This window comes from Humulus lupulus, chromosome 5 (genome assembly GCF_963169125.1).
Source record: "Humulus lupulus chromosome 5, drHumLupu1.1, whole genome shotgun sequence".
In the NCBI taxonomy this organism is placed as follows: Eukaryota; Viridiplantae; Streptophyta; class Magnoliopsida; order Rosales; family Cannabaceae; genus Humulus; species Humulus lupulus.
The window spans coordinates 91,243,541-91,255,501 of NC_084797.1; the positions used below are offsets into that span (position 1 = coordinate 91,243,541).

The 11,961-nt window shown below is 43.7% G+C and overlaps 1 protein-coding gene and 1 non-coding gene across 2 annotated transcripts; one reads left to right on the top strand and one right to left on the bottom strand.

Annotated features, from left to right (window-relative positions):
* Positions 1 to 1,726: 1,726 nt before the first annotated feature.
* Positions 1,727 to 5,646, bottom strand: LOC133779295 (uncharacterized). Its single transcript, XM_062219272.1, has 4 exons — positions 5,516 to 5,646; positions 4,864 to 4,909; positions 2,024 to 3,024; positions 1,727 to 1,943 (listed from the first exon to the last, which is right to left on the bottom strand). The coding sequence occupies exons 1-4, from the start codon at positions 5,644 to 5,646 to the stop codon at positions 1,727 to 1,729; spliced, it is 1,395 nt and encodes a 464-aa protein (XP_062075256.1).
* Positions 2,912 to 3,018, top strand: LOC133781203 (small nucleolar RNA R71). Its single transcript, XR_009869992.1, has one exon. It is a non-coding gene; the product is annotated as a small nucleolar RNA R71 (small nucleolar RNA).
* Positions 5,647 to 11,961: the final 6,315 nt, after the last annotated feature.

Below are 11,961 nucleotides of genomic sequence, written 5' to 3' on the forward strand. Positions count from 1 at the left end.
CAGATATCAACAATCTCACCCAATTACAATTCTTTCCCCCAAACTTATTTCTAAGCTTATGGCATAATTCAAAGGACAAGGGAAAATAATAATGGGTACATTTTTGGCTTAATAATGTAGTTAAACAATCAATTAAACAAGTTAAGGCACAAATAAGCAAACTAGGGATAATAATGATAAGGGTAAGCTTGAAAGGCCCAAACGTTCAAATAGATTGCCTAAATCATATTCCAAAACACATGTCATCAAGGATTTCATCTCAAAAGGCAAGCAATGCAAGTTCTATCATATTCATCAATTCATACCTCAAACCCAAGTAAAACATGTATAACACAATCCAATTATTCACATTTGTAACATATACTAAAATTTCCAAAAGGCATCAAAATTAATCCAAAGAGTAATCAAATCAAGCACACGGTTAAACACAATCTACATTCTACAAGTGACAGCAAACGACAATTATTCATATCACTAGCTTAACTTTTGAAACACATAACAACTAAAGACAACTAAACTAAACTAAAACAGAAAAGTAAGCCCCTCCCCCAAAATTTGTTTCACATTGTCCCCAATGCGAACATTAGAACCCAAGAAAAGGAAACTTACCAGACAACCTCCCTTTAAAAGGGGTTGGGTGGCGGTGGCTGATCATATAGAGTGAAACGCGATGGTAGTGCAAAATAATTCTCATACTCTTCATCCAAAGACCATTGAGATACAAAATTATTCAGCTGCTGAACATGGTTCTCATCATAAGCACTCCGCTACCCTGCCCAGTATGTCATGGGGCCTCGCCACGATGCTCATACCCCTAGGCACCACGGCGCAACAGGCTGCGCCGCAGCTCTAATTGAAAGCCATAAATTTTTAATTTTTTTTCATGTATTTCACAGTTCTCTTTTTCCAATATTTACACAGAATTACTAAAATTCAACGACTAAGAAAAAAAATCAAAATTATAATTGTTCCAAACCGAAAATAAAATTCATAATGTACATTCAACTTGAGATGCCTCCCAATGGCACTGTCGTTAACGTCATTTAGCCGGATGCTGACCACTTTCTTAAATTCAACTCGGATCCAAACCACCCCTCATGTCCTTGAGAGCCATAGTATCATGAGAAGATACTCGTTTCTTGATATTGCACATTTTTTTTAACTTTCCACTGCTCAATAATCAATTGAACTTTCTCATTAAACATCCTTTTCACTTTCTGATGAACTATTCACTTTCCACCTTCAACCATAGATTTCTTCTTAGTAACTTCAAGCTTATTACCCTCACTTTCCACCATATCAACTCTACAACAAGTTGGAACCTCCGTTGCTGCAAAAACATTAAATGTTACCTCTTTGTTTTACACTCGCAACTTCAACTCGCCTTTTTGCACATCATTAAGGCCCTACCAGTTGCTAAAAATGGCCTTCCAAGAATAATTGGCACGTTTGTATCTTCCTCCATATCCAAAACTATAAAATCTATTGGGAAGATGAACTTATCGACATTTCCTAACACATCTTCTATGATCCCCCTCATATGAGCCAATGATCTATTTGCTAATTGTAGTGTAACAGTGGTTGGCTTTGCCTCACCAAAACCAAGTCTTTTGAATACTAATAGAGGCATGAGATTGATGTTGGCTCCCAAATCACATAGTGCGTGGTTACACTCAAAGTTACCAATTGTGCATGGGATTGTGAAAGTTCTAGGATCCATCAACTTCTATGGAAGCTTCCTTTGCAGAATGGCGCCGCACTCTTCTGTCAATGCCACAGTTTCATACTCTCCCATCTTTCTCTTCTTAGACAGGATGTCCTTCATGAATTTAACATAACTTGGCATTTGCTCCAAGGCCTCCGCAAATGGGATGTTGATATGCAGTTTCTTGAATACTTCAAGGAACTTAGAAAACTGCTTATCCAAGTTGTTCTTGCAGAGCCTTTGAGGATAGGGAATTTTGATGTGATGGTCAATGTTCACTTGTGGTGTAGCTTCTTTGGTTGGGAGGTCTTAAGTAACCTTGTCTTCACCTTGCTTCTGTTCCACTGTGCCTGGTTATCCTGATCCTTGTCTTCAATTGACTGCTTTGTGCTTGGCCCTTCATACTTCTTCCCACTTCTCAAAGTAATAGCCTTACAATGTTCTTTTGGGTTGAATTCAGTGGTGCTAGGTAGATTACCTTGACCTCGGTTGGCCATAAGAGTAGCCAATTTCCCCATCTGAGTCTCCAAGTTTCTGTTAGAAGAACGCGTCTTAGTCATGAGTTGATTAAGAACATCAGACTGAGTATCAGGCTGTCTCACATGATTCTGTTGTTGTTGCATAGGCGGCTGAGGTGGTTGTTGTTGAGGCCTGAATATTTGTTGATAAAACCCCAGAGGTCGTTGCTGAAATGACTGTTGTGGCTGTTGAACTGATGATTGGGGTTGTTGGTCATTCTTCCAAGAAAAGTTCGGTTGATTTCGCCATCCTTGATTATAGAAATTAGAGTACAGATTATTAGGCTGTCTTGGAAAATTCCCAATAGCTTGTGCTTGCTCTAATGGCAAATTGTTCACATCCCCAAATTGGAACTGTTCAAAAGAATGGGGTCCACCACATAGTTTACACATCACTTGAGCTTGCATCACTGGGGCTGTCACGATATTGTTTTGTAGCTGTTTTGTAAGAGTAGCAACCTGAGCACTAAGCATAGAGATGGCATCAATCTCATGCATTCTAGCCACTCTCCTTGGATTTCCCCTCTCACTAGGCCACTGATAATTGTTCATGGCCATTTCTTCCAACAGTTCATATGCCTCATTGGCACTCTTGCTCATAAAAGCACCCCCTGTTGCTGCATCAATAATGGTGCGAGTAGTGCCGCACAAACCATTATAGAAATTATGGACTAGCATCCACTTCTCAATACCATGGTGGGGACACTTTCTTAACAAGTATTTAAATCTCTCCCAAGCATCATAAAGAGACTCACCCTCCAACTGATAAAAATTATTGATCTCTCCTCTCAACTTAGCTACCTTCACAAGAGGGAAAAACTTTGAGAGAAATTTATGAGCGAGGTTATTCTATGTAGTGATCGAATTGGGTGGCAAAGATACCAACCAACTCTTAGCTCGGTCCCTCAAAGAGAATGGAAATAACCTTAATCTAATGGCATCATCGCTAACTCCATTCATTTTAAATGTCTGGCAGAGCTCAACGAAGTTAACAAGTGCATGTTGGGGTCTTCTGTTGGCAATCCCCCAAACTGAACAATGGATTGAACCATTTGGAGTATGGCAGGCTTGATTTCAAAATTGTTGGCATCGAAAGCGGGTGGTCTGATACAAGACTGAACCCCTGTCACAGTCGGCAACACATAGTCCCTCAAACTTCTGGCTGGCGGATTCTGACCATTAGCTTGATCCTCAACATCACCCCGTTCAACCCATTATTATTAATCGCTAGATATGCCATGGTAGTCTCAACCCTTTTTTCCAACCTTTTCTTCCATCGATTCAATCTACAAGTCTTCTCAATTTCAGGACCAACATGCACTCGAATAGTAGGGCCTTGGCGTTGCATAAACTACCTATAACCTGAGATGAGGAAAATTGAGACAATGATAGAATTAGTGAAACTGAAAATAAAATACCAAATTAGAATAAAATTAAACTATTTTAATATTAGCTAAAAATAGTCCCCAACAACGGTGTTAAAAACTTGTTGTGAAAAATCCAACACGCAAGTATACGTATCGTCTTTACAAGTAATAACTCATGTAAGCTAAGTACCAATTAATTGAATTTTTGTTTCTATTTGGCTATCGAAAAATGGATTGTTTAAACTAAATAATCTAAAAAATAAACAAGATTCAATCAAGAAATGAAATATAGGGAACTTAATTTCAATTGCTTCCACTTCCTATTTCAATAATGCAAACCAATTCTCCTTCTTCTACCTAATGTGATAGCAGATTATAAAATAACCTATATTTTGATTAAGACATATAGATTCTAAATTATATGGCACTATCCTACATTTCTGAGGCATAACACACATATAATCAGCATTAAGCAATAATCCTAAAGCCACACAAATACTCTTATTTTATGTCGAAACCTATGTTTATTCAATTAGAGCATTCTCAACACTCACTTTTCAAATTTTGTATTGAAATCATAAATCATGCATAGGATGGCCAATCAAATACATGTAATAAGCACAAATATGAATAAATCACACATCAATAGAAGAAAAATATCGAAATTGCATTAATCCATAGAAAGCTTAAGACAATCTCCATTAAAAACCCTAAAATGGAGTTTAGCTCATAATCTCCATTGAAATGTTCATAATCAAATCCATAAAAGACATAATAAAATCAGAAAATAAAAAGAGTCGAGAAGAAACTAGATTCGGGGTTGTCACAATTGCTCCAAAGCTTTATCTCCAATTCTCTCTTTGTTGTTTTCTCTCTTCTAAAAAGGTCTCTCTTTGAAAATTGTGATTTTTCTAATAAAAAACAATGACCGAATAATTTTCTGCCCCAATTCCTAAAATGCCCTTCTTTAAGTGAAAAATTCGTAAATCGTACGAAAGACAGTGCTGCGGCACCAATTCTTGCACCGCGGCGCCACTCAAAAATTGGGACTTCTCGACTTTTTGGAAACTGGGCTCGCCGCGGTTCAAATACACCCAAGCATCGCGGCCCAAAAAGTTGCGTCGCGGCTCTAATGCGATTTGAGATTTCCACTTCCAATCTGATTTTTGACCTGGCCGCGGCTGTAATGGACACCAGCGCCACGACGCAAATTCTAGCGCCGCGACCCTAATTGGATATCCTGCATTGAACACTTTTAAGCACAGTTTAGTACTTGTTCTCCACATTCCATTCCATTTGAACCATTCTTCTGCTTAAACCTAAAATCAAGAAAAACAAGCGTAAATCCGCTCCCAAAAACACACAAACACAACAATAAAACATGAATCAAGACACTTAGAATGTAGGCTAAAAATAGCCTAATAGTCGCGACTTGCCTCAAGTTAGAGAGTAGACTCCCAAGCCAAAGGGGAGGTGGGTCTTGACTTGTCCTAGCAAGTCGTGGCGTGCCCCCAAGTTAGAGAGCATCCCAGGCCATAAGGGCTACATGTGCCGCGGCGTCCCCAGGCTGGGTCGTGGCGAGTCCCCTTCGAACCCAGAAAATCAGGGTTTTCTCCTCTTTCTCCTGGCCAATAACACCAAGGATTCAAGCCAAATAAACCTCCCTCTTCCAGCTGAAACCTATAAGCAAGACCAGGACTCCAATCCCTAAATTCTAAGCATAATATAACATAGAAACTTCATCAAAATCACCAACAATTTACCAAGAAATCCCAGATAATATACTCAAATTCATACTCCAATTCAGTAACAATTCATCACCCAAATACCCAGAATTAAACCATGTCCCAAGCTTCAAATTACTTAGCTCTAATTTCCACCCTATTGAACTAAGTTCCTCAACAAATTAGAAGATTAGAGCTTACCTCAACAGTGGCTGGATCCTCCCAAGTTCCAGCTTTAACTCCCATCTTTTCCCAACTAAATTCTCCTCCAAAAACTTCAGCCTTAGCCTAATTCCATCTGCCCTTTTTCCTTCAAGGATTTCCCAGCCCATGCCTAGTTAATGCTCCCCTTTGATCCATGGCTTCATTGTCCAAATTGAAAGAGAGGGAGGGAGTAAATCATGAGATAGAGAGAGGATAGAGAGCCCCCAAGTCTTTTCTAAAATGTTCTACCTTTAGCCAAATAAATCTGAGCATATCCTTATTATAAAAAGTCCATTTGCCCTCCCATATAATACTAGCCACTTAATTGCTTTAGGGGTAAAATGGTCATTTGCTCCCAATTCTCGTTAATTCCTCGAGTGTTCCGTATATTTACTGTTATCCAAAAAATTAGCATTGATGACGTGGCAAGTGATCCCTGGACACGTGGCTAACACCTGGAAAAGTTCTGCTAGAGTATCGACCAGAAGACGCATTAGAAGCAGCAAGCACCCTAGTCTTTCCTGCGACCAGTCTGGTCGATAGTTCCGCATACAAAGCAACATTAATGAGAAGATCTTTGTAAATCCCGAATTTAACTCACACAATCTCCTGAGTATCCGATTATTCAGGAAAGAATATTTGTAACGATCTTATGTAATCCCCCTTGAGCCTATAAATAGAGAAAGATAGCTCAAGGAAGGGACTTTTGGCTTTTGAATCATTTGAGACTATAGTAATTCTCCTAGTGATATTGTATTGTTCTTGAGAGGTTAGTGAAACTCATTGAACCCTTGTTCTTTGATCACTCCTTTGGTTCTCATATCAATAACAGTCTAAGTGGACGTAGGTTATTACCAGATCCTGGGGCCGAACCACTATAAAAATATCGTGTTGTTATTACTTTTTGTCATTACGTTTCTCTCTACACATTCATTCATATCAAGCATATTCTGACTCCGTGTCAGTTGGCCAAATCCTGGGTCAACATTCTGGTGCTTTCATTGAGAGCTTAATTTATCATTGCTGAGAAAACTAATGGCGAAAACTAGAAGGAAAGCTGGACAGGCGGCCGCTGCTGCGTCATCAAATCCAAATCCTCCTCCCCCTGCAAGCGTGGCGGAGGATGAGCCACATCTGGACTTTGAGGAGGAAGAAATGGATGATGTAATGCTGAAGAGTACCCTGGGGGCGTTGCAGGAAGAGCTGGCTAGTCTGAAAGCCAGTCAAGAGACTGCTGCCGGAGTTGTAGCTCGGCAGCAGCAGGAGATTGAACGGCAACGCGCAGAACTAAGCGTAAGGCAGGCGGAGATGGACCGCCGCCAGAGCGAGGCCATGGCAGCCCTCGAGGCGGCCTTGCAGCTGGCAAGGAATCAGGCCGCACCTGTTTCGCAACCTGACCAACCTGGCAATGGGCCACCTCAGAGAGGTCCTAATCCAAGCCCACCGATCCAGCCTTCAAGTCCACAAAGGCCCGAGCAGCCTCAAGTGCCCCATGACGACGTCCCGCTGGACACTGAGGTGCAGCCACCATCCCAGGCTGGTCGCGACAATCCCCCGCAACAAAGGCAGAATAGGGCCGAGTATCAGCCTCGTAGTCCTAGACGCCGTAGGTGTTAGGTCCCGACCAGTTACCCTCGACCAGTGGGCGCACATCCTGCGCACGGACTCGTACGGACGAATGGGCCGAGTAAATGTCACGACCAATGACGCGGCCCATGAAGGGTCCATGTGGCTTGGGCGGTTTGGGGATTACTTAGCCTTGATGTATTCCTCCTACTTAAGTAACTTAGCATAGTGGGTTTACTCCCTAAATGGGCCGGCCATTTAGTTTATGGGCTTGTCCATATGCTTTATGTAGATATTTTAAAGGGAATTGGATGGTGGGGAGCTTGCCACTTGTCGGCCAAGGGTGTTCTCTAGTTTCCTATATAAAGGGCAAGACCCTCACTTGTTTAGGGGCTGCCATTACATTTCTCTATACTTGTACACCATATTTTTATCAATACAATGCAAGGATTATTTGTACCTTGTTGCCTTGTTCCTTTCATTTAGTTGCTTACACTCTTTTGGAGTGGTTGTCAATACCCACTCTTTTAGGTTGACTTTGCCGACGGACTGGTGAAGTGCCGCACTCCCTAACCTCGGTGGGTTCGGAGCGTGTGTCAGGTGGTATCAGAGCTGATTCAAAGGAGAAAGAGTAGAACTAATGACGGACCAAACGATGGCGGAAGCCACGAAGCAAGCGACTAAAAAGAAGGCCGATCCAAGAGAAATGATAAACGAACTAGAAAAACGTCTCGAAACTAATGTTTACCTTGTCCATGCCATGGATTCCCGAATAGGAGGCCTCGAAGAAAAATGCAAGGATTTAGAAGCAGAAGATGCTGCTATACACGGCTCCATTTCGGATGCACTTCAAATACAGGCCGAAGGTCTGCGTGATGAAGTTGGAACCATGAGAGATTTGCTACTTACGGAGATGAACTCAGTAAGAGAAAGGCTCGACGTCATGGAGGTAAATGAAAGGGAGAGAGACGTAGAGCATCGTGAGATGCTCAACCGGCAGGAGGAGGCGAATACAGCCACCATGGCCAAGCTTGAAGAAATCCAAGCCGATTGGGCCATGTGTAGAAGAGCCGCGTTCGGAGGTGGAGTTTCCACCCCCTCGGTTCACAAAATCGAAATACCGAAGCCAAAGGCTTTTGGCGGGTCGAGGAATGCCAAAGAAGTAGATAACTTCATAAGGGGCCTATCTCAGTATTTCAAAGCTACCAACATCACTGATGAGGCAGTAAAAATCTGAACCTCGGCGATGTACTTATCTGATACTACCATGTTATGGTGGCACCAGAGGCATGGCGAGATTGGAAGACAACTCTGTGTGATGGACTCTTTTGAAGACTTCAAAAGAGAGCTAAAGAAACAATTCTACCCCGAGAACGCACTAGACGATGCGAAGGGCCAGTTGAGACGGCTTAAAAAAACTGGTGGGATCCGAGAGTACGTAAGAGATTTTACAACTTTGATCCTCGAAGTCCCGAACACCACCGAAGAAGACTCACTGTTTAACTTCATTGATGGATTACAACAGTGGGCTAAAATTGAGTTAAGGTGGAGGAACGTTCAAGATCTTTCATCGGCCATTGCAGTGGCCGAGAGCTTAACCGACTATACTTCCAAAGAATCCCCCAGACCGAAGGAAACAAAGACGTTTGTTAGCCCGAGGAGCGGAGGAGGAGAACGGTGGAAAGCTCGAGGGACGACCGATGCTAGTGCGAGTCAAAAGGGGAAGACTAAGGAGATGGCCACACGAGACACTGTTCGATGCTTTGTCTGTGCTGGGCCACATTGGGCGCGGGAATGCCCACAAAAATGGCTGTTGAATGCTCAGGCAGTCGTTAAGCAAAGGGAGCTCGAGGAACAATGAAGGCTCGAGGAGCAAGGAGCCAGATGCGGCTCGATGAAATTGTTGAAAGCCCTGAAAGCCAGACCACGAACAAGAGCAGATGGCCAGATGTTCGTGGATGTCATCCTCAATAGAATGAAGATGACGGTGCTGGTTGATACAGGTGCTTCTCACAATTTCTTGTCAACCCTTGGAGCGAGGAGCGTTGGGGTGAAGCCTGCTCATGAAGGCGGGGCACTGAAGACGGTAAATTCGGTGCCTATCCCAATAACCGGCATTGCCAATGGTGTTGAGACCAGTCTTGGTGAATGGACTGGTCGGACTAATTGGTCGATAGTGAACATGGACGACTATGATGTTGTCCTAGGGATGGAATTCTTCGATCAGACGAAGGCCATCCTCATTCCCTACGCCAATCAGGTTTGCATCTCTGATGATGCCGGTCCGTGTGTTGTTTCTACCCGAACAGCCATGGAGATTGAAAAGCGAGCATTGTCCGCCCTTCAATTCAAGCGAGGAATGCACCAGGAGGGTGTGAGTTACCTTGCTATCTGAAGGAGTTTGATGATGAGGTATTATCAGCCCTGACAGTGGAACTCGATGAAGTACAAGGAGTACTGAATGAGTTTGAGGATGTGATGCCGGATGCCTTGCCTACGCAGCTACCCCCTTGACGTGGTGTGGACCACGAGATCGAGCTAGAAGCTGGTGCCAAGCCTCCCGCGATGTGTCCTTATCGGATGGCTCCGCCGGAGTTAGCCGAGCTGCGTAGCCAGTTGAGAGAGTTACTCATCGCTGGCTTAATCAGACCCTCTAAGGCACCCTTTGGGGCGCTTGTGTTGTTCCAGAAGAAGAAGGACAGGAGCCTTCGGATGTGCAACGACTATCGGGCACTTAACAAGATTACCATAAAAAATAAGTACCCGATACCGCTGATCGCGGATTTGTTCGACCAGTTAGGGACTGCTCGATACTTTACCAAACTCGATATTCGCTCCGGCTACTATCAAGTGAGGATTAAAGAGGGCGACGAGCCAAAGACCACTTGTGACTCGGTACGGCTCGTATGAATACTTGGTGATGCCCTTCGGTCTTACCAATGCCCCGGCGATGTTCTGCACATTGATGAACAAGGTATTCCAAGATTACCTGGATAAATTCATTGTTGTCTATTTAGATGATATAGTCATATATAGCAACAATCTGGAAGAACACATCGACCACTTGAAGTTAGCTTTTGCCTTGCTAAGGGAAAATCAGCTCTTTGTCAAAAGAGAGAAGTGCACCTTTGCGAGCAACGAAGTAATGTTCTTGGGTCACAAAATCAGAGACGGACTTCTGATGATGGATGGGGCCAAGGTGGTGCCTATCCAGGATTGGGAACCCCCGAAGAAAGTCCCTGAACTAAGGTCCTTCCTTGGTTTGGTGAACTACTATCGACGGTTCATCAAAAGCTACTCTGCCCGAGCAGCTAAACTGACCGATATGCTCAAGAAAAACAAACCTTGGGTATGGGACGCTGCTTGCAAAAGCGCGTTCGATGATTTGAAGGAAGCAGTTGCTGTCGAACCTTTGCTGGTCCTGCCTGACTGCGCAAAGCCCTTTAAGGTGCACACTGATGCATCCGACTTTGCCATAGGAGGAGTCCTGATGCAAAACGACAGGCCGGTTGCCTTCGAGAGCCGCAAGCTCAATGAGACCGAGCAGCGGTATACAATCCAAGAAAAGGAGATGACGACTGTAATTCATTGTTTGAGAGTATGGCGCCATTATCTCCTCGGATCCTTCTTTGTTGTCATGACGGACAACATAGCCACAAGTTACTTTCAGACTCAGAAGAAGTTGAGCCCGAAGTAGGCTCGATGGCAAGACTTCCTTGCTGAGTTTCACTACTTGCTAGAGTATTGACCAGGGAAAGTAAACGTGGTCGCGGATGCAATGAGTAGGAAGGCATCTCTTGTTGCACTTAGTCGACCACTGGGTACTCTTGTGGCTCGGATTAAAGAAGGGTTGGCACATGATCCTTTGGCCAAAAGTTTGATTACTATGGTCGAGGAAAAGAAGACTCGGAAATTCTGGCTGGTCGATTGGTTACTCTATGCTAAGAGTCATCGAATATATGTGCCTAAATTTGCTAGTCTTCGAAGGGAACTCATCAAGGAATGCCACGATTCCTTATGGGCTGGGCATCCGGGAATGAAGCGCACATTGGCGCTCATAAAGGCGATTTACTATTGGCCTCAACTTCGTGACGATATTGAAGCTTATGTTCGCACTTGTCTTGTCTGCCAACAAGACAAACCAGAACAGTGCTCACCAGGCGGGTTGCTGGTCCCTTTGCCCATTCATGATAAACCATGGGAAAGTTTATCTATGGATTTCATTACTGGCTTTCGAAAGTCAGATGGTTGCGTGAGCATCATGGTGGTTGTTGATCGATTCAGCAAGTACGCAACCTTTATCCCGGCCCCGACCGACTGTACGGCGGAAGTAACAGCGAGACTATTTCTAAAGCACGTTGTGAAGTTTTGGGGGATACCCTTAAGTATCATAAGTGATAGAGACCCTCGTTTTACTGGTCGCTTTTGGACCGAGTTGTTTAAACTCCTTGGTACGAAATTAAACTTCTCTACTTCGTTTCACCCTCAAACCGACGGACAGACTGAGAGGGTGAATGCGCTGGTCGAGTTATATCTGAGGCACTATGTTAGTGCGAATCAGAAAGATTGGGCAAGTCTGCTTGACGTTGCCCAGTTTTCATACAACCTTCAGCGAAGTGAGTCCACGAGCAAGAGCCCGTTTGAGCTGGTCGTGGGAGTGCAACCTCAAATGCCTCACGTGCTGGTCGCGAATTATGACGGGCAGAGTCCCGCAGCGTTTAGGTTTGCGAAAAATTGGAGCGAACAAGCCGAGTTGGCTAGGGCTCATTTAATACGAGCCCAGAAAAGGATGAAGAAGTGGGCGGATAAGAAGAGAAGGCAAGTCGAATTCCAAGAAGGTGATCTTGTCTTGGTGAAGATGTTGCCTCAACAGTTCA

Bases quoted from the DNA above. Each gene is read 5' to 3' on its own strand.
- LOC133779295 (XM_062219272.1), bottom strand. From the start codon at position 5,646: ATGGGCTGGGAAATCCTTGAAGGAAAAAGGGCAGATGGAATTAGGCTA. The intron at 4,910-5,515 runs GTAAGCTCTAAT...TCTTGATTTTAG, and splicing joins AGGATCCAGCCACTGTTGAG to GTTTAAGCAGAAGAATGGTT. The intron at 3,025-4,863 runs GTACTAAACTGT...CCTCTTGTGAAG, and splicing joins GAATGGAATGTGGAGAACAA to GTAGCTAAGTTGAGAGGAGA.